The 26,303-nt window shown below is 45.0% G+C and overlaps 3 protein-coding genes and 1 non-coding gene across 6 annotated transcripts; 3 read left to right on the top strand and 1 right to left on the bottom strand.

Moving 5' to 3' along the window:
- The first annotated feature begins 613 nt into the window (after positions 1-613).
- On the top strand, positions 614-3,304 carry LOC127332208 (uncharacterized). The gene is made up of 2 exons (XM_051358483.2): positions 614-1,298; positions 2,553-3,304. Exons 1-2 carry the CDS (start codon positions 723-725, stop codon positions 3,075-3,077), a joined length of 1,101 nt encoding a protein of 366 aa, XP_051214443.1. The 5' UTR covers positions 614-722; the 3' UTR covers positions 3,078-3,304.
- A 163-nt stretch (positions 3,305-3,467) lies between these two features.
- On the top strand, positions 3,468-5,952 carry LOC127332207 (uncharacterized). Of its 3 annotated transcripts, none has more exons than XM_051358482.2 (5): positions 3,468-3,948; positions 4,039-4,117; positions 4,215-4,302; positions 4,381-4,521; positions 5,389-5,529. In XM_051358482.2, exons 1-4 carry the CDS (start codon positions 3,529-3,531, stop codon positions 4,511-4,513), a joined length of 720 nt encoding a protein of 239 aa, XP_051214442.1. In that variant the 5' UTR covers positions 3,468-3,528; the 3' UTR covers positions 4,514-4,521; positions 5,389-5,529. The 3 variants fall into 3 exon arrangements, with proteins under 3 accessions (XP_051214442.1, XP_051214440.1, XP_051214441.1); XM_051358480.2 differs by lacking the exon at positions 5,389-5,529 and adding an exon at positions 5,552-5,952 and having other exon boundaries at positions 3,470-3,948; XM_051358481.2 differs by lacking the exon at positions 5,389-5,529 and adding an exon at positions 5,646-5,952 and having other exon boundaries at positions 3,471-3,948.
- A 5,525-nt stretch (positions 5,953-11,477) lies between these two features.
- Positions 11,478-11,552, top strand: TRNAA-UGC (transfer RNA alanine (anticodon UGC)). The gene has a single exon. It is a non-coding gene; the product is annotated as a tRNA-Ala (tRNA).
- A 13,138-nt stretch (positions 11,553-24,690) lies between these two features.
- LOC127329944 (BTB/POZ domain-containing protein At1g55760-like) lies at positions 24,691-25,593 on the bottom strand. Its single transcript, XM_051356340.2, has one exon. The coding sequence runs from the start codon at positions 25,569-25,571 to the stop codon at positions 24,843-24,845; it is 729 nt and encodes a 242-aa protein (XP_051212300.1). The 5' UTR covers positions 25,572-25,593; the 3' UTR covers positions 24,691-24,842.
- Between the last annotated feature and the right edge of the window lie 710 nt (positions 25,594-26,303).

Below are 26,303 nucleotides of genomic sequence, written 5' to 3'. Positions count from 1 at the left end.
ATTGAATGATTCAAAGAAAAATTAGCAAAGCCATTAATTTTGTTAGGAGCAAGAATAACATTCACAAGATTCTCCTTCTCCTCTTTCGATCAACAGATAAATTCATCTCACATCCTAACATAATCTTATCGTGCGAAAAGATTTCATAGCAAATTTTATTCGGAGGTGCTGTTTTGCCTCTCAAGTGCGTATGAACCTATTATGAAAAATGAATGAAATGTAAAAAGATGTTTAAAAAGTTTTAAGAATATTTTTTGTGTACATCGGGGCATTTTATGTTCGTACACAAGTCTTCAAGAAAAAAAAAACTTTTTTATGTGGCATGTAAAAAAAAGACAAAGAAATGACTCGTGAATAGTTATGTTGGAGTATCAAAATTTGTCTTTTTTACATGGGACATATTTTTTTTACTTTTTCCAAAAACTAGTGTGCGAACAAAATATGTCTGATATACATACGATTTATTTTCTGATTTTTTCGACATTTTGAAATGTGTTTTCAACGCACATGTGAGTCGAATTGGACATCCTTGTTCACGTATGGCCCAAAGTTTTCATCCCAAGCAACATGTCAGTTGGTCCAAGTCCATGCTACACTAATTCGGCCCATCAACAGTTTACCCAGTGCCCACCCACCCCGCCGCCGCCACCGCCGACCGGCACCGCCGCTCGCAGCTGAACTCCGAGACCCACTCCGCGCGTGCTCGCTACAGAATCGCTCAGATGAATGCTGCGGGAGCAACCGCCGTCGACCAAGCGGAAGGGCTGCAGCCGCCCAAGACGCTGGTTGACTGGGCGCTGCAGATCCTCGACACGGCCGACCCCGACGAGAAGGCCCGGCTGGGCGACCTCGCCGCCACCCAGTGGTTGCGCGGCGCCATCCCGCTCGCTTACGACCCGGCGCAGTCCCCGCGGGCGCCGCCGGACCGCCCGGCGCGGAGCGACGCGGTGCGGCTGCTCCCGCCCTCCCGGATGCCGAAGCTGGGGAAGGGCGGCAGCGCGCAGAGCCGGCTGGCGATGCTGCACTCGCTGGCGCACACCGAGAGCTGGGCCGTCGACCTCTCCTGGGACATCGTCGCCCGCTTCGGCGCGCAGCTCCAAATGCCCCGCGAGTTCTTCGACGACTTCGCCCGCGTCGCGCAGGACGAAGGGCGGCACTTCGTGGTGCTCTCGGCGCGGCTCCGGGAGCTGGGGTCGCACTACGGCGCGCTCCCTGCGCACGACGGGCTCTGGGACTCGGCCATGAGCACGTCGCACTGCCTCCTTGCGCGCCTCGCCGTCGAACACTGCGTCCACGAGGTGAGCAGCGCTGCCTCTGTTCTCTGCAGTCTGGCCTCCTGCCTTTATTTACCGCTGATTCACATTGGCATCAGGACACTGATTCGCAATGCGAAAACTGGCTTGACAGTTGACACTGTATGTACATTGAGCTAGTAGAGGTTTTCTATACAACTTTTATCATCGTAAACAGCCAAAGCCTTGAAAGTCGACATTTCCCTGTGATGAATCAATCATCATTTGATTACTAAATTAATGTTGGCTGCATGAGAATCACAGGCCTTAAGACTAATTTTCACTTGAAACTCGGAAGCTTGCTAGTAGGGAACTACTTTATGTATGTTCTTTGCCGTGAGGAACTTGTCATTGCAAGGAGTATGAAACATCTATATCTTATTGTGTTCTGAATGCAAGAAAATGAGCTACCCGTGGTAACCAGAGGGACCTACTAATGGTTGGTACTGACTCTTTCTGATAAGAAAAATGTTAGAATTAACATGGCACAGATCAACTGAACTAATTTGCACCCTTTACTGGGTTAGTATGATCATAATCTTCTTATTTGTATTTGTCTAAAAGACATTCTAAGTTGTGTAGAGTCTTCACAGAGGATAAATTATGCTACCACTATTTGCATGTAGCTAAACGAAGATAGAAGAAGCCATTTGGGGCATAACCATGAGGAGTTAACTTTTTTTTCTACTTTCTTTCAAAAAGGAGGCAAAGCCCCTGGCTTATGAGGAATCAACTGAGTCTGTCTAATAACCAAAAAAAAGAACTAATTGATATGCTTTACCTACCCTTCTAATTGGTTCACAGAGTGCATATCGAGACATTTGCGATTTGACATGGTATTTGAACTTTGGGCTATGGCCGACCTTATTATCTCAGAATCATGATTTTAATATGTTTGCATGTGCAGCATTTACTCCAGAGAAACTAGAAAACTAGTAATTCTTTTAATGCAGTTTCACCAGTAAAGTTACAAATCGAATTATGGAAGTCGAAAAATTTATCGTAATGTTGCGCTTGAGGTCCATCACATGTTGCTTCATGTCAACGTGTTCTGTTTAGCTCAGCCTTACATGCCTGTGATTATGCGGAGCTGTATCTGTTTTGCATAATATATTACTCCCTCCATCCCACCAAAAGTGTCTTCGTCAAAATTTGGATGTATCTGGTCGGACGGAGGGAGTATTAATATCATTTGTTTCCTGCATGTGATCAACTGTGATCAACATATTCATTCCTGATAAATGCCGATTTGGAACACAGGCTAGGGGATTAGATGTCCTTCCAACCACCATATCAAGATTCCGTGCTGGCGGGGATGAGCAAACAGCCAAACTGCTTGAAGATATTATTTATCCTGAAGAGGTAACACACTGCGCAGCTGGTGTTAGATGGTTTAGATACTTGTGCCTACGGCCCCGTACCAGTGATCCAATTGTACGTCCAGTTCCTGAGTCTAAACCCCAAAGCTGTGAGCTACCAGAAGGTGGTACCTGTGATGATGGCCATGATGGATCGACAGATAAGCTGACAGTTAATGGCCATGATGAGGCGGTTCAACAAGTGGATGATGGACTGGCAAAGTGCACATTAGGCGAGAAGGGTGATGACTATGAAATAGCAATCATTAAGAGATTCCACAGCATCGTTAGAGAGCATTTCCGAGGACCTCTGAAGCCCCCCTTCAACACGGAGGCGAGGAAAGCAGCTGGGTTCGAGCCTGCCTGGTATGAACCCCTAGCAGTGAAGGAGGTAGAGGCACAAACAATCGAGCCGAGTGAAGTGTAATGTTTGTGATGTTTTTCTTGGTAGTGGTATGCTAGAAGCCACACATTGGGTACTACGCCCCTCAGTTCAGTCTGGTTTTCGTTTACATTTTAGCAGAATGGTGGAACTTTTATTTTTGGTGTCGGCAAAACAAACAGACCAGACAAAACCAAACCAAGAAATGTATTGTTTTTAGATATAATAACTGTGGTGCATTGCAACTTGCAAGTGTATTGTTTTGTCCCTTCGTTCTTGGGGAGATGTTGTGTTGGTTCTTCTATGGAAAGGGGGAGGCCGTGTTATCGATGGACATATGGGCCACGTATAGTCTTTACCTATATGGGCTTTGCCGGCCCAACAGGTGGGCCTTATCAGACTTGAGCTGCCCGAGGGCCCAGTTGGAGGGTGTTGTCACTTCGTCTCGGCACGAAGGCCTGGGAGGGGATAAGCGAGGTTCTGTTTGGAGGAGAGGATGTTGCTGCTGCGAGCCGCCAGGACGGCGGCCACGGTTGCCGCCGGCGCCAGGAGGAAACCCGGCCTCCTACCTGTCGCCGTCGCTGGTATCTCCTCCTCGTCAGGAGCACCATCGGGTGGGAGGCGGAGGAAGGGCCAGCGGCGGGGCGAGGCCAAGCCCCAACCCCAGCCCCAACCCGAGGTCCCGAGCAAGAAGAAGCCAAACGCGAGGTCGGCCAAGGACAGGAAGGCCCGCCCGGTGGAAGAGGCGCAAGGCCAGGAGATTGAGTTTGAGTTGGTGAAGCTGCAGCCGGAGAAGCCGAAGCGGGTGGTCAAGTGGCGGTGCGCGACGGGGTGCGGCGCGTGCTGCAAGCTGGACAAGGGCCCCGAATTCCCGACCCCCGACGAGATCTTCTCCGACTTCCCCGACCATCTCGAGGTAGAGTAGCAATAGCGGCATCATTTCCCTTTAGTGTTTTCATAGATACACAATAACTTATAGAGTAGAGCATGTTGATCCTGTTCGCAGCTGTACAAGAGCATGATTGGCCCTGATGGATGGTGCAACAACTACGACAAGACTAACCGAACCTGCAACATCTACGAAGGTAGTTTCACTTTATGAACTTGGCAACCCTGTTTTACTCTTTTGATCAATGAAGGTATAAACTGATGCTATTGTGGCTGGTTTTATGCCGTTTGTAGACCGGCCATTCTTCTGCAGGGTGGAGCCAAAGGTTTTTGACGAGTTCTTTGGCGTGCCACGCAGCAAATTCGACAAGGAAGCCTGCAGGTTTGCTCTTGTGTTATTTTTCGTGTATCTGCGCGGCGCGTTTGTTCTTCGTGATGGTGAATTGCCTGTCATTTGCAGTGCTTGCGTGGATAACATCAAGATGGTGTATGGGCAAGACTCTGCTGAGCTTGGGAACTTCAAGCGTGTCATAAAGGAGGAAAGCAAGAAGCATGAAGAAAGCATGAAAGAAGTCCAATTGTTGGATACCTAGCTCTCATGGTATGTTGCACTTTGCAGTAATTTCTCTCAAGTATTTGGGATTGCACCTGCAAGTCAGTTTTTTCTTGATGCATCCAGTGGTGGAGCTAGGAATTATTCGCTGGGTGCTCAAACTCATCAAAAAAGATTTACATCAACATACAAAGTTTCGAAAAATTGCCACATATATAGCCAAAAGACTCGCATCATAATAAGTTGAGGAAATAGTGTTATATGTATAGAAAATTACAAAAGAAATAGTATAGGCTTTTGCTTACTCTTGGGCCTCTGATAGGTAGTTAAAAAAAGTTGGCAAATGGGCAGGGTAATCATGAGATTACCCTGACTACCTTCTGTCTCCGTCCATGCGAGCAACACTGTCATATCTGAAATCACTGCCAGGACAGCTCTGTTAATTCGTTTACAAATACATGAATAACTAGTATGGTGTAATCGTGCATTCAAAACTGTATTTTAGCCGATCAGAAGTATCAGCGGAACACCTGGAGGTGGTTCCTTTATGGAACGATTCTGCAAAAATGTCACTGAGATTTACTTAAAGACTAATCCAAGTTTGGCTTAGCAAGTTAGTATTTCATCTCAGTATCGATTAGAGTCCAGCACAAAACTTAGAAGCCTTAGCAGGTGTTTAGTCCTATATCAGAGTCGAGAAGAGTAAAGTTTCACCTTGCAAAGCAGTAGGAAGGTGCTTAACAGTAGCAATGGTGTTCATTCACTTCAAGGCTGAAAAATGTATATGAGTTGCCTAACTCGTCAATGTTAAATATCTTTGATTGTTGTATCTCCACACAATACTTTCTAGTTTTTTTATTGTGTTATTGTTTTCTTGCATGTATCTTACTGCAGTTCATTATACTATTTTTTTAGGAACAATGTATGGTTTTCCTCTAGATTCCGTACTGGCATACCATGACACATAGCCTAACTGCTGTACCGGTCTGTGATGCCACTTTTGATAATGCTGTCGCGATAATGCATCTCTGGTACACCTTGCTACATATTGAATAGTTTTTCTTTCTTCTCTTGCCAGGCCCAGGGGCTTAGAAATGGCACTATGTCAGTGAAGATGGTCTTGCAACTGTAACATGTTAAGCTAGTAGCTGATGCATTGGGCTTTGTTTCAGGTAAAACTTAGAAGCTATCAATATTATTATGCAAATGACCACACATACGTTGGTACCTCATTGATTTCGGAATATACATCACTCCCCGGAGACCGGAACAGTTGAAACTGGAACAGGAGGTGTTCCATGCTCATAGAGTCATAGAAGGTGATCTGAGCTGGTGGTATGCCATTTCTGACCTATGAATGAGTGTAAATCTAAGTTTAATAACCTTTCTGGTTAAGAAGTTGGTTTATTCTTTCTTTTTAGAATTTTTTTGGGCACTGCACTGTCAAAATCTGATGATAATATAGTAATCTCATTCTAATTTGGTCCTGAATTAGAAATTCAGAATTGGTCCTAAGCCTTCTGTGGGCATCTCCTACGAATTCAGATTCTTTTACTCTTTACAAGAAATCCATACTTGTTACCAGTTCCTTCAAGAATTATCCAAATGACACTCGATGATTCATCTGAGCAGACAACCACTTCGTAAGTATGACATCTGAGAAAATAATTAGGTTTTATGTCTGTCTCGTTTGAAATTGGCATTCATAAAAGTTGATATAAGATCATGGTCCATCGACCTGGTGATTATGGTGCACACAAACTGTGTGAAAAAACGTACGGAGTATAAAGATAACGGTTGGAAGGGGGCAAGGAGCTACGAATCGAAGGTGATCCACAGGGAAGGAGCAGAACTGGGAGATGGTGTTGGATAGGAAATGCCAAGGTGCATGTGAGGCAGCACATGCCATACATGTAGGGGTGGACTAACGAGCTGCTCGGATCGTTAAGACTCGGCTCGTTAAGCTCGTGATCGTTAAGGCTCTAATCGTTAAGCTCGTTAAGAATAACGAGCTGAAATCATTATTCGGCTCGACTCGTTATGTTTTTACGAGCGCTCGCGAGCAGCTCGTTAAGGATGCAATGCAAAGAAAATATGTGTGCATTGCCTGGTGCGGAAGAGCGGAAGCATAGGTTTTTAGATCCTACTATAGGAGTTTCAAGCATGGTTAAAGACCACTATTTTGCTTGGCCCCTTACTGCAAAATATTTGAGATAACTAAAGTGACTCTCAGTTAAAACTAGTGAAGCCTAGCTTGTTACCGATCTTAACGAGTAGCTCACGAACATAGTCAACTCGATTGTTTAACTTGTTAACCTTAACGAGCAAAAACTGATGCTCAGCTCAGCTCGTTAACAATACGAGCCGAGTTCAAACGAGTCGAGCAAACGAGCACTCATGTTTTCTTGTAAACTATCGGCTGAGTGTGTATTTAATGAAGTGTCTCTACTTGTATTGTCTTCTTATAAACTATCGGCTGAGTGTGCGTGGTGTACAAGCCATTCTCAAACGAAGTAAACTGTCCTCATTTTTTCAGGGCAAACAACAAAAAAACATTAAAAAAAGTAGTCCTGTTCTAAGGGTATCTCCAACCGTGCGACCCAAACCGCGCCCGCGCGTCCATTTAGGTCGAGCCGGACAAAAACGCGGCCCAGCGCGGAGACGCACCGCAAAAGCGGACGGCCGCGGCGTCCGGAACGACGCAAACCCGGCCCAAATCTGGGCTAGGTTTGCGTGGCCGCGGATGGCACGCGCCGTCCGCTCGCGTCCGGGCGCTGGTCGCCTCGTCTCCCTGGGGCCCACCTGTCGGTGAACAGGGAGTCTATTTAATGGGGACTGGAGGGGATCTGGTCCTCCACTCCAGTCTCCACTCCACTCCCCGCAGCGAAACCGCCGCCATGGCCAAGCGACGGTTCGCTTCCGCCAACGACGACGAAGCGAGCAGCAGCCGCCGTCGCCCGCCGGCGCTGCGGGCTGCGGGAAGAAACCGAGGCGGCCTCCACATCGGAGAGGCCGCCCGCGGCGGTGCGGCATTGCCGCAACCGCCGCCTCTCCTGCTCGAGCCGAAGCCGGAGTCCTCGGAGGAGGACCCGGACCTCCGCGCCGCGCTCATGATCTCGGCGGCGGAGGAGGAGGCGAAATGGCCGCACCTCCATGCGGCCATTCGCACCTCCGAGATGGAGGAGGCGGCCCGGCGAGAGGCCGAGGAGGCGGAGGGCTGGGAGCTCTACGCCCAGGCCCGCCGGGCGCGACGGGAGGAGGAGGAGGCGGCGCGGCGGGAGGAGGCCGGGCGCCGCGCCGACGAGGAGCTCCTCGACGAGCGGCGGCGGCGCCGGAGGCCGAGCGCCGCGCACGGCGGGGAGAGGCGAGCGCCTCGGGGAGGAGGCGGCGCTCCGTGCGCCGCCGCAGCCTCGGGTGGCTCCGGACCCCCACTCGCCGTGGGAGGAGGCCTGTCGTCTCCGTGGCCGGAGTCCCCGGCGCGGTCGAGCCACAAGCTGCGCCTCGCCGCCGGGGACGTCGTCCACGACGACGACGTCGCCGACGACGCCCACAGGGGCTAGGCGGCGCACCGGCGGCCACCGCGCCGCCGACCATACCCTAATAGAGGGTTTTAATTTAAATTTAAAAGCCCATATAGAGGCTTCTTTTGTTAGTTTTATTTGCCCAAAATAGGGCTATGTACAAATTTGCCCAAAATAGGGCATATCTTCAATGAAATTTCGTTTAAATTTGCCTCTTTTTTTTTTTGTTTTCGTGTTTCTCCGGTTATGCGATGCGTCCGCGCGTTGGGCGTAGCGCGCGACCCAAACGGACACGCGGACGCGGGCCGCTGTCCGCGTGTCCGCTCGGCCACCCAAACGGCCCAAACCGAACGGTCCAGCGCGTCCATTTTGATCGCGCGATTGAAGATGCCCTAACTACGCCAAGCCAAGCAGCGCCCTGCCAACACACGGGGATGGGAGTCCCCCGTCTTTCGCCTTTATTATGCAAAAATAGATCTACACTCATCCCACGTTGTTAGACGGTAAATTTCCATGGGTACCTGCGATGCGCTCATGGTCAACTTGGGAAATTGTATGGCGATGTTGTCTCGAATAAAATTCATCCGACTCAGACCTACCACCTTCATCCCAAGACTTAAGGTTTATATTTTTTTGAAAAAGTCAAAGCAAGTAAAGTTCAACCAAACTTTTAAAATAAACTATCAATAAATATGATATTTTATAGATAGCACATGAAAATATATTTAATTATCTATCTAACAATATTAATTTTGTATTTGATATGTTAATGTTCTTTTATAAAAACTTAGTCAAACTTAATATAGTTTGACTTTCTGAAAAAATTATAGATCTTAAGCCTTAGGATGGAGGTAGTAGTACTTTGTGGCGCGCGTTGCCCAAAGGGTGCGTTTGGTAGCCTGCATGAGAATCATGGCTCATTGCGTCAGTCGAGATGAGACTCTCATCTCGTTTCGGAGGAGCTCCGGTGCAAAAAGTGCGCTTCCTTTGTTAGCCTGCATTGCACGGTTAGGCACTCAAATGCATTTTGTTTGGTTGCTTTGTATTAGTTTGCAGATATGAGCAGATACAACTTACAGATGTTTGGTTGCTCCGTATTAATGTGAGTAGTACTGTCTCGTATGTACTAATCCTTCAGTTAGCAGCTAATAAAGTTCCAATAAGGGTGAGAAGCGGCACTGCCATGAGTGCGGCCAGGCGAGGCGGGCGCGGGGCGGGCGCGCGTGTCCGGGGCGTCCACGGGCGCGGCTGGCGCGCACGCGTCCTAGGGCGGGCGCGGGGCGGGCGCGCGTGTCCGGGGCGTCCACGGGCGCGGCTGGCGCGCACGCGTCCTAGGGCGGGCGGCGCGGGGCGGCCGGGGTGCGCGCGCACCGGGCTGCCACGGGCGCGTCCGAGGACCGGCGGGGGCGAGAGGGACGTGCGGCGCGGGGCGCGGGCGACCGGGCGGCCACGAACGTGGCCGAGGCGAGGCCGGCGCGCGCGTCCGAGGGCGACCGGGAACAGGGCGGGCGCGCAAGTCCGGGGACGGCCGGCGGGCGGTGTAGGGACGCGGGCGGACGGGGTGGCCACGGCCGCGGCCAGCGAGGCTGCCGCGCGCGCCTCGAGGGTGGCCCGGGGCGGGTGGCGGGGGCGCGTGCGGACCGGATCAGCCGTGGGCTGGCAGGCGCAGCCAGGGGCGGGTGGCAACGTCGGCGCGTTGAGGCCGCTGGACTCGGCATGGCCGGCAAGCCTCGTGGCGGGCGAGGCCGACAGGGGTGCCATGGCGGAGCCTATCCAGCTAACCAAATGGATCAGTACCTGTTTGCGAATTTTCCTCCGTGGCCGAGTCCGCATCCATGGCGGGCGAGGGCACCGACGCGGCAAGGCCGGCAGGGGGCAAGGGTTCCATGGCGGAGCTAGCCGGGCCGTGGCGAAGCTCCTCCGTGGCGTGGCCGTCGCGGAGGCCGTGGCCATCGTCGAGGAGCTCTTCCCATGGAGCCATGGATATGATTAAGGAGAGAGATTAAAGAAGCTCCTGGAAACACACGTTCTGCAAACGTTTCACCCTTTACATCGCGGGGCCAAAGTTTGCATCAGTGGAGAAACTGCCATTTCAGGCGTTCCTCCAGGGCCTGTCCTAGGGGTGCTTTAAAACCCATGCCATGCAAGAACGCGGGGCGAATCAGACAGCCAAAAATTGCTGGCCCGATACGAGCCAAGAGGCTCACACGTAATCAAACGCGCCCCAAGAGATTTGGAGCATAGTTTTAAAAACCGGACCGGTGATCGAACCGGTGAGGTCGTCAGTTCAGGTTTTCACCGGTTGGACCATTGGTTCACCGGTTCAGTGTTGGTTTTTTAGATAGAAAGTAATATATTTTTACTTACAAATGATGCATTAGTTAAATAATTATTTGTTTAAAACAATTTAGACTTGCAATTTGGCATAATAATCCACATAATGATATAAAAGAGTAGTCAGCTGCTGACCAACAACTTGTTAACTTTTGATGTGTCCAAGACTAACATTCTACCAGGCGTCCAACTAAAAGTTACAACAGCCAATTATATGCATTTTATCAACTTTCCCACGCTGTCTATATGCGTATACGAAGTTTACGTGCAATGCAAGCCGGCGGAAAGCCCATACATATACTGTAGCGTTGAACTTTCAACGATGGCTTATAGATCATATAGAAAAGAAATATATCTCTAATTATAACATCAAGTGACACCAGCCCAGCTGGTCCGCGGCATCACTCCACTCTGTATTTGGAAGTGAGTTGCTGGGTTTGAATCCTATTGCGTGCTATTAAATTTTTACAGCACTCAAACAATTGAACCAGTCGAACCGGATTCCCGGTTTAGTGCGTGAACCCGGTGGTTTGACCGCGGTTTAGCCAGTTTATTTGGGCCCACCAGCGCATGCAGTCCAGTGCGCTTAAAAAACTGATAGAGGCACTGGTTCTGGTTTTTCCTGTTTGGACCGCCGATCCGGTTCAGTTTTAAAACTATGATTGGGAGTTCTTGTTCTCGTCGGTCTTCATGAATGACGGGATCGTTCTAGCTAATGTTCGTTGGTGTTACCACATGCCCATGGTCACCTGTCTTTATCGAGGTGGTAACCGGACAGATATGTTTTGGCACGATTGCTAATCTCCATCATATGCAACATTCTATTATTTTAGCGATTCATTGTCCTCTTCAAGTACTTCCGTGGGTGGATTGCTCGATGTTTTCCATCGTTTGCGAGAGCGCAACGACGATGAGTTAGCTTTGGAGAGAATCATGAGATCTATTATTTAGGTTGAATTTTGCACTATTATATGGTTTTCATGCATATATGTGGGTTCCGGTTTCCACATTATTTGGCTGTATGCGGTTCACTATCTATTTAATATAGTCCAGATTCAGCTTTCAAATATAAGACACGTTGCCCACGTTGATGATCTTAAGATTAGGTTTTCTACTATAAAAATAGTTTAATTGACAAATAAATAAAGTGGGGATGTAGCTCAAATGGTAGAGCGCTCGCTTTGCATGCGAGAGGCACGCGGGGTTCGACCCCCCGCATCTCCAATTATCTTACAGGTTTTAAGGTTCAAGATCAACCTTAATGTTTTTTTCTTAGCATTAGGTCAGCATTAATTCATTAATTAATTCCATCAATGCCTTTTGTTCATTTTGACGAGACAGGCAGCGAGAGCTCTTCTAGATCCTCTGTATAGGTTCATATTGTTTTTACTCCATAGTACATACTCAAGTGGCTTACCTATAAGACCATGTACTATGTGGTATGAAAGCGATTCATTTTGGCTTATGAACCGGTTGCACACATAGTAGAGCATCGTACCATGGCGTCTGTCAGAAGAAGCGAACTACAAAATTGGTTTGATTCCATGCAAACAATCTGTCAGGAGCAAATCAGTAGGTCCTCATGTCAGAGAGAGAAAATGAGCCAAGTCTGAGAGGGTGGAGGATAAAATATAGATTGCATGCTGCATCTATCAATCATTGCTTCACATGCAAAGCGATGCCAACACTACAGCTAAACCAAAGCGATTCAGAAATCTGACATATTTTTTCTTGAACCGACTCTACATAGTACATGGCCTAACATGATAATCTTGGTTTACGAATCACCTTGTACTAATAACTGAAAATGAAAAAACCCGCCATGTAACTGTATGTGTATGTGTCTCGGAGCTGAAGCGCTAATCTAGCGTGGAAGCACCTGCTCCTCCATTCCGATCTTTTGTGCCTTTACTATACTAGTTCATTGGTTAATGATGGTTAAATTTCCTAACCATAGCCATTATCTTGTCAATTAATAATGGAGCCATGTCGGTTGACAAGATTTAACTAAGTAAAATTAAAAAGATCGTATCAATGTTTGTATTGATATAGCTTTTCAATGTCAAGTATCATAATCCTTAGACCATGAGATTGTTACTCCCTAGTACCGGAATAAACGTTTGAGGACATCAAACATCACATCGTAATTGGGTGATCATAAATGTGTCTTTGGATATCCCAGAAAGTATTTCTGTCCATCCGCGTAACAGAGAGATATACCCAGGGTCCGCTCAGGTAACACACATTCTATATCACTTGCAAGCACGTGACTAATGAATTGGTCACAAGGAATGTTGTATTGCGGTACGAGTAAAGAATACTTGCTAGGAACGAGACTGAACTAGCTACAGTGATACCAATGATTGAATCTCGGGCAAGTAAAATATCACGAGACAAAGGGAATAGAATGCGAGATTGTTTGAATCCTCGCCATCGTGGAGATAAATACCTTCGTTGAATGTGCGGGAATCATTATGGACATCTAGGTCCCGCTATTGATTATTTATCGGAGAGGTGTCTCGATCATGTCCACATATTCTCGAACCCGTAGGGTCAGATATTTAACGCCCAACGTCGCTAGAGTAGAAATGGGATATTCATGATGGCGATACTCAGGGTTTGTTCGGAGTTTTGGATGGGATCCAGGACATCACGAGGAGCTTCAGAATGGTCTGGAAAATAATATTCATACATGGGAAAGTCATTTTAGGGTTTTAAAAAATTCTAATTTTTCCGGTATCGTATCGGGGAAGTTCTAGAAGGTTCCGGAGGGGCCACCAGTAGGGCCCACACCTTCCGAGGGGACCACATGGACCAAGTGGGAGTGCCCATGCCTACATGGGCGTGGAGCATAAGCCCCACAAGGCCCATGCAACCATCCCAAGGGAAACCCTAAAGGGGGACCACCGAAGGGGAAACATAAGGGGTTAGTTTTCTCCCTAGGGGCCCACCGGCCCTAGGCTTGGAAATAGGGGAAAATTGGCCGCCCCTGGCCTATATAAAGAGAGGGAGCGCGAAGATGCATGACATACCAAACCCTACCCGCCGTCCCCTCTCCCTTCCCATCTACTCCTTCGCAACTTGGCGAAGCCCTGTCGGAGTTCTCCACCATAGCCTCCACCGCGGTCGCGTTGTTGGCATGTAGATTCCCATCTACCTATCCACCTATATTTACTGGATCAATAAGGAGGATACATTTTTGTGTTGCATGTGTGCATATTCGTAGGTGCCGCTCATTGCAATGCGGATCGGATTGGGCCGTAGAGGAACAACTACATCAACCACATTAAATATGCTTCCGCTTTGCGATCTACAAGAGTATGTAGATCTAATTTGTTCCATTGCTTGCATCTTCTTAGATTAGATCTTGGAGCTTCGTAGATTGAATCTTAGTTTTATTCGCATCTCGTAAAAAATATTTTGTTTTCTATACTGCGAATCCCGTGAACCCTATGCACAATAGAATATCTGGGTTTGGGTCTATACATAAGCATCAAGGAATATGTACCATCCATACAAACATAGCCCATGGCCAGGATTTTAGTAGCAACAGATGAGAATTTGCGCCCCTTACATAGCAATGAACGGTTGAAAACCATTTTTTCTAATGGCTGGTTATAAATTCACGAGAGATCAAACAAGAAGGATAATAATATACACAAATCACAAGCCGGAAGAAACAAAGGGATTTTTTTTCTCTAGGACTTATAACAACTTACAATGTACCTCTAGTAGAAAATGAATTCACAAATACGAAATTAACTTCACTATTGCTAGGGGGCGGAAATTTGTGTGATTACCACATTCGCCAACTCCTATAGTGAAAAACAACCCCGCATACTAAATTGTTATTGGTATCACTCACATTAGGTTTACATTTGAAACCACGCCACCCAACCCTCATTATGTTGTACGAATACACGAAGACCACAAGTTTCATGTCAGATACTCACATATGATGGTGCGAAGTAAGGAAGAGAGTGGGCATACCAGATCAAAGTTGATGAGCGTGGATGAGAAGATGATGGAGACCAAGCAGAAGTCCTTGGTGGAGCCCTTCCTCTCCCTACCTCGACCATCTCAACTGGTTCCGCCGTCCACGAAGAACAACCCGCTTGTCAGTACCAATCCGGTCATGTCCCTTCTCGAGTTACAATTAAGTGCAACATCGACAATATGTCAAGGTAACGTTTGGTCAAGATTGATCCAAGTGAATCGAACAGCTCAAGGTGTATGTGGCACTAATTACTCTTCTAGTTGTCATTATACCATATTTCATGCACAAATCAATTCATCTCCGGATCTAGTAGTCTGGGCATGACAATATGTAAGAGAATGCAGTAGATTCATTGGCGGCGAAACAAGATGGCAAGTAGGTACGGTTAGGCGCTCCTATAAAATTTCTGCCGTTGTGTGTTCGACGTACCTCCGGCGAGGGGATCCTCACGGAGGGGAGAGAGAGAGGGCACCATGGGGCGAAGGGTGTCCGAGATAGTGTCACACGAGTTACCCAACTTCGGATCTCACAACGACGGCGAGACCCTACGTGCTGCTATAATTCACTATAATGCAACATGTGCGCGATTATAGTGAATTATAGCAGCACAACTCATTGCGCAACTCATTGTAATCGCGTATAATCTTGTATCCGATCAGATCTCTATTTCTTGTAACCCTAGTTTCGGAACCTTTATAAGCCGGATCCTGGGAGCCTTATTCTCTAACTGAAGATTGCTAGATGGTGATGGATATATGGAGTAGGAAAATCCAGTGAAGAAGTCTTATTCCCAGCACAACATTGAATGATGTATGAAAGTGCACATGAAGTTTGTAACAAGTTTTGAAATAAGAGTATCGAACCATGGTGGAGCTATTTGATAAAGATTTAATTATCTCTTGTTTCCTTCACTTAGATGTACATGCAAGTTATTCTTGACCCAAAGCAAAGTGTAATAAAGAAACAATTGTTGGTATTGAGTTATGAACAAAGAAATAGTAAATAAAGCGAGTAGAGAAAAGAAACATAGTAAGCAATGCAAAGTACTTTAAATTGCAATCTAAAGGTATAATTGTTGCACCCCCATGGGGCTCTCTGAGGCTATCCACGCCAAGCACGTCGCTTGCTCGGGTTGGGTCGCTCGGCTCGCTAGCTTTCCATCGATTGGGTCACGCGTCATGCAGCGGTTGGACGTGGAGTCGTGCGAGGAGAGACAAAAGGAGTGCCCAGGCCAAACCCTATCCCAATCCTCCCCAATCCCGCATCCACTGCCTCCCCAGCTCCCGCAGCCGCCGCCTCCCTAGCTCCCGCTCTCCGCCACTGGTCTCCTCTCCGGCTGGCGTCATCGGCCGCATCCTCCCAGCGGAGCCGTCGCTGGACAGGCAGGTAGTGGCCGGCGGGGAGATGTGCCGGCGCCGCCCCTCCCCGTCGGCACCACCTCTGCGCCAGTGCCGCCGCCCCCACCTGCTCCTCTGCGCCGGCGTCGCAGCTCTGCCCCCTCCTGTCCTTATCTCCCCCTTGGGCGCGAGTGCCGCCTCCCCTCGTCGCCATGGTCGACCGGTAGCAGTGTCGACCTTGGGCGCGACCGCCGCCTCCCGTCGTCACCATGGCCGGCCGGGAACAGTGATGGCCTTGGTGTGGGCGCCGCGTCCAGCACAAGCGGGCGCTGGCCTTGGGCATGAGAGGGGATTCGTGAAGGTGGCCGCTGATCCTTTTTATGATGAAGAAGAGAAAGGAGTGGGGTCGCTGCTGCAAAGGAGACGAACGTGTAGAGGTCGATCAGTAGCCAGGCCACCTTGCCGGACCACCATCCTCACTGGCCCATGCCAAATAAGGTATATTTCTTCTCCATGAGTCAGATGCAAGATTTCCTTGTGCTTTGTCTGAGATTTGTTCATTCTTCTGTTCATAGATTTGTTCACTTTTTGTTTTTCGATTCTATCTCCGATTACTCATTAATTTTTTGCATCAGATTTCCGTTCATCTCAGTCCCCTTCCATGGATCCTCGTGTCCTTTTCCAGGTGCTCAACTTCGTGGTGCTCAGTGGCCAGCTGATGGTGGTGTACTACCGCCGGTGAGAACTAGGAACAGGAAGAGGAAAGAAAGAGAGATGAAGTGGCAAGACTCCATGATCCCAGGTTTCTCCCTCCCCCTCTCTCAATCTCACTGCCCCTGCCAGGGATTAGGTTCCCACTTGCATGTTTTCTCTTGTGAAAGATTTCTCTTGCATATGCAGGTCAGGATAAGAGAGAAGGGGCAAGTTCAGGTACACGTCTTTGCAGATCCACAATCTACATTAGTCCAAAGCCTTTCGGGGTTTCAAATAATCTCCCTCTTTTGCGCATGGTAATCAGACCCGCCTTTTGTGTTTTATTATTTTGTTCAAAAATAGTGAACTCGGTCATGTACTTGGATTGGCCAGAATTGTTGCGTGGTTCTATTTTACATTCTTTTTCTTCTACATGCTTGGTGTTATAGTACTAATATTATATAATTATTATGATTAATACACTTCATCAATTTTTTAAACAGCTAAAATATGTGACTTTCTTTTGCTTTCATATTTTCCAGTCAGCTGAGCTCATTTATCCAGATTTAGTACCTGCCCATTATTCATGTATTACGTGTCTTTTCACACATGTTTTTCAGGTTATTCAGGATGAAATAGTTATTTGGAACTTCACTCCTTCTCGCCAAAATAGATAGCATGGACACTTGATCTCCACCGTGGAGCTTGGCGCAGCTCGACCTCTTGCCGCTGGAGATGGAACTAAGACCTCTGTTGGGTATATTTATTACCATTCCCATCTCTTTATCTTATACAAAAGCTGAGAAGGTTGTTTTGTCCCATTCTCTCAAGTTCAGTCCTATTGTTTTCACTGGTCTGAAATGTGTGCAATGCGACAGTTATGAAAATGCAGACTGTTTGGTGAATATCGATTCGATTATAACTTGTGAAAATCAGTAGCTATGTCAATACTTCTGAAAATTTGACAATAACTTCAGGCTCCACTAAATTTAGTAGCTATGTTAGTGCTACTAGATAATTGTATCAGCCAGTAGGTTACCGAGCCATTTCATTTGAGTTCAGTATGATAGACAAACTTCTATTTCAGATATGTGTAGTTATGTGTTGTTTTACACTAAAGATAAATAAGATATGAGATTATAAAGTTAATTAGTAAAATTTTGACCGTGTCTTGTGTATTGCAGCTTATTCAGATTGTAACTTTCGCCCAGTCCAGTTGCAGCCTTGGACCCTCTCGCAGGTACCCGCCACCTCTCTTTCTGTTTCCTTGAACAGTCTGCTGTTGTAGTTCACGCGGATATACTTCTCCAGGTGGTGTACATGGGCATAGAGTTACATACCTAGCGACTATTTCCCGATGTTTATTTGACATCCCGTGGTGTACATGGTGTACATCGGTACATCCGTTGCTTTAATATTTGTGTTCATCTAGACCTCTGGTTTATAGATCACTAAATAGCTTTAAAATTTTATGTTCTATCTCCTCTCATATGAACTGCTTCTTTATATCCAAAAAGTTAATTTATTCATGTTCATTGGCTCGCGCTTGTGCTCTTCTTGCGGTCTCAGGCCCGCCTTGCAGATGGTCAGGATTGCCTGCCGTTGGCGCTGTCCCTCTTAGCCACTGCCGATTGGCCAGCAAGGTCTTGACGAACTACGGGATATAAGTTGCAATATGTGATGCTGAATGTGGTTCCGTGACCACTTCTTGGACCGCGCTCTTCATGTCGAGCGCCCAACAGGAGGGAGAGGAGGAGCGCATCTGCGCTCGAACTCGGCGACTTCCTTGATGTTTTTTCTTGGTTTGTGATCTGGAATAAGTTATGGTTTAGTTCTCCATTTTGGCATTTTGTTTAGATAGGAAAACTACATGCTCAGGGTCTCAATCCTGATGTATTGTCTTGACTTCTTGGGTTCTTGATTTTTCATTGGGATTTACTTCAATGGCCTCTTATAACTAAGTGTCTTTCTTATGCGTTTAGCTGTTGAACTTTCTGTTCGCTACCCATGTATCTCATGCGAAGCGTGTATGTTCGCTAATGCTGGCCATTTTCAGGCTCCATGTGTTTCTACAATATGGGACACTCGTGGCGGAATGTGGCAAGCTTGTGTAAACCTCATGCTGGTAGATAGGAAGGTATGTCTTACCCTTCATGTTGGTAGAATTGGTGCAGATGGGTAACTAATACATATAAGTTAAAATTTCCAGTAACCACTACTTCTACCTCCTGCCTAGATAAGTACAAAACTGAAAATTTATGCTTGCGAGCGTCTAATCTACTAACTGACTTGAGACCTATTACAGAAAGGCAATCATTTAAACATATAGATAAAAGAGAGCTTTATCCTTTCAGCTTTTTAGGTATACTTGGCTCTTGTAATATAATATCCAAAACTACTTCCTGATGAGCAATAATTTTCTAAAGCTTCTCAGCTATAAGATTGCAAATTTTAACAGGGCATATGCATATTTTTCTCCCAAAAAAGCTCAACTAAGACATGGTCATTCTGGAGTGAGCTTGCCTTGTGACTGAATCTTTTTCCGGCTTTGCTACCATTGAACAGACCTCTGCTTCTTTATTTATGAAAAAATCCCATTAATCCTATTAACTATTACTTTTCCTATGGTTGTCCAGCTATGCTTTGACATGACTAACTGTAATATTGCTCCTGGTCTTCCAGACAATTCAAATTCTGGAACTACAAAGATGCTATTCAAGAAATACGGGAATACAAAGCAATAGGATGTGCTCAACTTTTCTCTGACTTATTATGTTTACATGTATGATTGTTGGACTTGTTGCTCTTCAAAGATGTCAATCAGTACTCTCTCTTATAGCATGTCATGTTTGTGTCTCTTTAATTTTCACTATTCACCTGCTGCATGAACTGTTTCTTCATTGTTTGAATCAAACATTATACTATATACATATACTAGTGCTAGCGGTGGCTCAATTGTGATCAGTATTGATTTTATATTTGTGTTCCTCCTAGGTCTTTCTGTTTGTCCTGAGCTCTGTTTATATTGCTTCAAAAGCAACTTAGTGTGTGCTGGTGCTCTGTTTATATTGCTCAATTTTACACCAGTAGTGTGTGCTGCTCCTTTCCCCCTCTATATTGTCCTGGTGCCCTGTTTATATTGCTTCAAAAGCAACTTAGAGTTTGTAAGAAATACACATTTTGCATTTGACTTAATTTAGTGTAAAGATGGAAATGCAGGTTTATGGAAACATCTGTGTATCTGTACTGAAAATTGTTGTATGGGTACCTCCAAAGGATTTCATTTCCTTTAAACTTTTTGCTGTAGTGAGTACTGTAATGTGCTGCACCTGGACCTTGATGGCCCCAATGTTATGTCCTATTTTGTCCTCAAAGATTGGCTGATCGAATGCCAACACCGATTTTGCAATTTACATTGACCATCGGTTGAGGAGTGGCCAACAATGGGCACCAGAAGATGCGCAAAGGTACACGAGGAGGGGCAAGGTGAATTTATGTAGTTTAGTTGTGCATTAAGGTACCATCTTCTAGATGCAGAGGCTGGGGCTTTAAGCTCCCATTTCGAAAAAAAAAAGTTGTGCATTAAGGTACTGCAAACACATTTTGTGTCTACCTTCCAATATCTATTTATATATGTTGTAGTTTTTCAGGGCCCATTTTTTATGTACTCTGTTTCTGTAATGTGTCTTTCCTATTTATATCTGGTATGGCTTGTATTCTTTAATTTTTCAAGGTAAACTACTGGTCTTCGTCATCGACTGCAAGGGGAGAGCAGCTTAATTATTGAGTACGTCAGAGATATCGGAGTGAAGACAATCATTCCAGGTGAGTACATTAAGGAGTGCCTTCTCTATTTATATTAGATGGCTTTCTGTTCACCAAAAAAAGATGGCTTTGAGCTTCTCTAGATGTGTGTAATACTTGCATTGATCTATTTTGTTTTTTCTTGCACATCTGGTTACTATTCATCATGGTAGGTCTTGCTGATCCTGCTGTTGCAGCTAATTTAATTTATTGTAGTTAATGTTTTGTATCTGATGGGAAGGTTAGTTGACCTGTGGTTGACTGCTTCAATGAATGACTATGTATGGTGCAAAACTTATTTTCAAAGGTTGCTTTTCTGTCACTGTGTTGCATCACTAGAGCCTATGGCTGACGGCTGCATTGTGCTAATTTGCCTAATTTTCAGAGCTATACATCCTTAGTCTAATCAAGCACTTTTAAAAAGTCAGTACCTTTCCCTTTCCATCACTTATTTGTGCATTCCGATGTTTTGTGTTATAATTATGTGTTCCTACAACAGAAGAGCTAGAATTATATGAATATTTGGCTCATCTGAAAAAGAATAATACAATCCACCTCTGTTTTCTTTATAACTTCATTCCTTTGTATTTTTTGCATATATACCTCCAGTATTTGTGCTTTATAGCATACTATAATTAGCTAATTGCTTAGATGATTAACTTATGTTTCTTAGTATTCACATGGTATATACTAATTAACGTTATCGCTTCATTTTTTTTTTCTACTTACAGATGTTACTTGAAGCATTGATGTGTTCTCATGCCAGCCGTTCAGACTGCACCCATTTGCTTGCACAATACAGTACACTTATGGTGAAATTTGGTAAGTCCTTGAATACTGTTTTAGCAGTCCGTATGGTTCACATCCATTATCCTGTGAGCTTCATATTCTTTTTGGTTGTAATCAGCACGTATGGCACAATTTTTTTTTACCGTGTGCTAAGCAGTTTACTGTACCACGGGCTAATTGACTTTGTTAGTAGTGTGGTCCACTATATATAGGTGAAACATGGGTTACTGTATGTAGGTCAAACATACTGCTCTTATATCTTTGTAAAATTGCTTATGAAATTATACAATCATAACATGTTGCCAAAATTGCTTATGAAATTATATAATCATAACATGTTGCCAAAATGATCATAGCAGGCTTCCATTGAAACAAAAATACTATATCTAAGAGTGTGGTCCACTGAAAACTATTATATGCACTACTATTATTTTTAGGCATTCATTACTGAAACTCCTTTGTTAGTAGTGCAAGGTCTCATTGAATTTTATGGAATCTGCCAATTGTGAGACTAACCGGAAAATGAGTATATTCATGGTTGCAGAATCTTGGATGAATTTGGATGAATTAAGCTGCTTTGAGATGGTATGCCATGATATGATATAACCTATTTATATATACGGAGTTACAAACCCTTCCAATGTTGAATAATGGATCATCGCCAAATGAGTGATACGCCATGATAGTTCGCACGCCTCTTATTCTGTTTTTTTAGACCAATTAGTCTAAAAGTTAATGAGTAGCAAAAAAATCTTATTGCGCGAGTCTTTGGATTAGCTCCTCAATAGCACTGCCCTTGGACCTCAATGACACAGCTCAACATGAATTTCACATCTAAAGGTTACATACTTTCCTTTAGATTTATTACCTCCAGTTCAATAAGGATTTCAGCATGCCGTAAATCCAAATTGATAATTTTACTATTGTTTTGGCTGCTAATTGTTTCATCCAGAAGTTTCTTTATTTTAGAGGAGAACACTCATTCATTCACGGAATAAAAGTTTACAGAAGCTTGCGGAGTCAGCTCATTTAGTTTAGGAGAAAATCCCTGGAGTTTGAGATGGTTTCCCTCCCATTGTTGTGTACTATATTACACCGCAGATGCCAACTTTGCATTGTACTGCTGAATAAATCTTGCCCTGTGCGCATAAATTTTTCCGCTGGATTGCAGGAAAAGGCAGCTTCAGAGGATGTGCAGATTCAAGCAAAGCCAGTGCTCGCCGTCACCAAGGTGTTGCAGTGTTCCGCGGTCCTCCGCGTCTCTGAGGATGGTAATCGAATTGTTTTCCCTTGGCCTGCCTACCATTAAGTATTCCTGTGCCGTGGCTACTAAGCATAGAGCGAAATGACAATATTCCATTTCCAGTTTTATGTAGAGACTAACATAGTGAATTTGTAGTTCATAGTAAAACTGATGATTCAAACCATGACTCCTTAATGTTATATCAAATGCACAATATAAGCAGCTAAATCACCTGGTAAAATGAATGGTTGTTGCATGGTGCAAATAAGACTTACTTCAGTTGCTCTTATACGCAAGTGACATAGTTTGGTAACTATTGTTTCATTTTGCTCTTATACAAGTTTTCTGAGCAAGGCAAGGTATGTTATCTTTATAGCCTTAAAAATCATATTTGAAAGTTCAGTAACATATAGCAGCTACTTGAAGGGGCATTACTACAAATGGATGAATCATGTATTGTAAATTCTGATTGTGCTATGTTGTTTCTGAACTATGTGCATCACGGGTGATTAGCGTAAGGCTACGTAAACATGTTTCGGATAAGAGGCAATTGTGCGACACAACTTCAGTAAAATTCTCAGAATAGTAGGAAGTAAACTGTGTTATAGAGAAGGAACTTAGTTTTGCAGTAGCTGATCTGGAAATAAAACCAAAGTAAGCTAAGAGATCAGTTTATGCAGTGGAAGGAAATTATAAGAAAGGAATATGAAGAGGTGCTCTCATTCTCATCTCACACAAATCGACATTATTACAAAATCTGCTTATAGAGGTAGAACAGTCAGGAAGTTATGTCTGTCATATGTTTTAGTCCAGATAATAAGAGATCGGGTTACGTTTTTTTTTTTCATTTGTAGATATGTTGCCAGGCTATGCGATGGAGACACTACCGGAGGAGGACATCATATCCTAGCAACAACAGCCTAGGACGAGATCCATTTCGCCTGCAACGAAGTTTTGGTAGACCATCCTGTCCAGGTTGGCGGCCGCGACATCCTGACGAACTTGACTAGCATGTGTAGGTGAATACAAAATTGAGAAATAAGTGAATGGCAAATTGTTGGTGAATGTAAATTTCTGAAAGGAAATAATTAATTTTATGTTCATTTTGGTCAAACATCGTTACTGCAGCTGATGCTGTGTTATAATCTGAGGTATTCCATGCGAGATCATACTGTAGTTTGGGTTATAATCTGATTTCTGATATACTGCTGGCATTTTTTTGCACATAATACATGCTACTTCAGCTACAATGCAGCTAGCAGCACAAATAAATTGTCAACCAGTGAACCTGCTGCTTATGCAATTGAATAAATGGATGAGCTCATAGGTTGATAGGGTTGCTTGTACATGCATTTCTCCTATATGCGTTTGCTGCAGCTATTTGATATCCAATCAGAGAATGCTTTTCAGGTTATGAGCATCGGTGAATTTTTCCCAGGCCAACTTCAGCAGATAGGTTCAGATCTTAAATTATGTGTCCTTTAAGTTCTCTGAAAAAATCTGATTCACATACCATCCTTAATTAGAATTAGGACAAACGACCCACTGCTAGCTAGCTACAGTCTAATCAGCTTGCAACAAGTCACAGAAAATAAGAGTTCAGCAAGCTACAGTCTAATCATTACGCATCAAGTCACGGAAAATTAGAGGAGTTTATGACAGAACACAAATACAATGATGTTATCTCTCCTTTTTAACAGTGTTTTTGTACCCTGTGTACATAGTGAAGGAAAATCAGAGAAATACACTTGGAAAACCAACAGTTCAGCTTTTCTAATGGATCGCTGTAATTTTAGTGAACCGAATGATTCTTCAGAACGATCAGAACGATAGGGATGCTATTAATTAGCTTATCTTGACATAAGCTAGACGACCTTGCCGGAATGCGGCCACCGCACCTGCCTCGCGCCGGCCTTACCTATTTTGTTGTTTGACTACGTTCAATCACCTGATAATTTTTATGTTTACCCAGTAAATGCAATTACGCCGTGACTTCTAAAGACCATTCTGAAATAGACTCCTGTAGATGTTGCTTTTGTTGTTCTTTCCTTAATTTTATCGCTCTTGAAAAAACCAGAGTGTTAATTATTATAATATATGCATCTATTTCTCTAATTGTATATAAGCAAGTTTGGTTGATGATTTGGTTTATTTTATCCTAATTTCATTTGATTGACTTTGTTTTGTAAAATCTAACAATGTATTATCATTTAGCTACCTAATTTTGTCATTATTATACAAAGTGTAAATCGGAGTGAAATTGACGGGATGGTGCGCCAAGGCGCACCTCTAAATCTAGTAAGTTCAAAGAGTACACTTAGTTGCACTAACATGCATCCCGCATAACAATCACTAGTCCCCCTTATAGCAAGCAGCCCGAGTATACTAGACAAATATGCAACACTTATTTTGAAACGTAGGAAGCACTAGATTTGATTATCCATCACATTTCGGCAAGACTCCTACCCTAGTCCGCTCTATTTTATTTTTCTTGCAAACTTCCATCAAAATCATCTATCTCCAATTTAGTGACAAGAACTGTGGCCATGGTTTTAGTGCAAGTGTAAATTTTTTTTGCGGGAGCATGTGACAAATTTGGCATGAAACAAGCATGGCCAAAGCATGGTCAGTTCACCCAAACAAGTGGTCAGTCACTTGTTAATTTGAGCATCTTGAATCTTGAGTCGAGTGCTCCTTCGAAGGAGAGCTGGCCTGTCTGGCTCGGGATTGGAAGCAGATGATCCAGCAGTTGGAGGTGGTGCTGGGCTTGACGTTGACGCCATCACGCTGCTGGTCGTGGGCGGAAACATTCTGCCCCGGAAAACTGCGATCTTTTCCATGATTTCACCAACGAGCTCCTGGTCCCCAGACTTGACGAACTCCGCAAAATCTTCTGGAATCTCATACATCTTCCCGAAATCCACGAGTAGCTTCACACATGTCTTCTTGAGCGTCGACAGCCCGTAGGTGTGGGCCAACTGCAGCCTCTCGAGCAGGTTCTCTGTGCAGACATCGTCCCGCACGCTCTTCTTGCACGCCTTCATCAGGTCGCCAACACCGTACTTGTCACCGGCGGCGAGGAGCTCGCACCTGTGGGCTAGAAACTCCTCCTCGGACACGTCGCCGTAGAGGTAGCCAATGAAGGCCCGGCAAGCGTCGATGGACATGTCGGAGATGTCCACCGTGGAGAGTTGCTTCTCCCTGAGATCGTGCGAGAACATGCTCAGGAACACCGGTGACCGCGCGGCTAGGACGGCGCGGTGAGCCCTGATGCTACCGCCCACGGCATTGACGGTGATGTCTGTGAGGATGCCTTCTTGCAGCATACGCGCGAGACCAGACTGGGCCTCCGTGGAGGTTCTCCATATTGGTCTGGACATGGAGAGCCAAAAAGGTTGCACTCTGCCATACTGTAATAGAAAAAAATACACATTGTTACAACTTGCAACAAGTAGCGGTGATGACATTTTTGTTTTGCATCATACACGGCGAGGGAAACACATACTTGACCGGGTTGTATATCCTAACCATGTGCGCTATGAAATGGCAAATGATTTATCCGTCCATATTATTTTTCTCGAAACAAAGGCAAAGACTTCGCCTTATGTCAGTAATTAAAAAGAACGTACAAATAAGACTCATAAGGTCGATAAATTACAAAACCACTACTACTCTTGCGTCGTGATGGAACTCAAGTGTTTTGCCCCGGAGATGGCTGGTTTGCAGCCTTAACTCTAATCTTTCCTATGATGGGGGTTGGCATCCGTGTTCCTATTTTACAAAACTCAAGGGCTGTGTGTTCATTCTAATTGTTGCGTGACTCAATCAATCTCTAAATTGCATGAATTCCTCCTAAAGGCCACACTATATTCCAAATAACCGTGCCTATCTTCATTATTCTATCTTTCCTTTTTTTTTTATCTATTGTTGGCATTAAGCTTTACAGTCTCTTGCACGGGAAGCAACAAAGTTGTTCATTTCTAGTCTCTTGACTGACATACAAAAGTTCTGATCGCTCAACTTTTTACTAGATAGTATCTCAAATGTGAGAACCGTCTACACTAATGCAGTATGGGTGATAGTGTTGTGCTCTTTTCAGCCATTTTGGTGAC

The sequence above is a fragment of the Lolium perenne genome, chromosome 4 (assembly GCF_019359855.2).
Source record: "Lolium perenne isolate Kyuss_39 chromosome 4, Kyuss_2.0, whole genome shotgun sequence".
NCBI classification, from domain to species: Eukaryota; Viridiplantae; Streptophyta; class Magnoliopsida; order Poales; family Poaceae; genus Lolium; species Lolium perenne.
The sequence above is the reverse complement of the archived record's forward strand: the minus strand, read 5'-3'. Positions and strand labels throughout refer to the sequence as shown.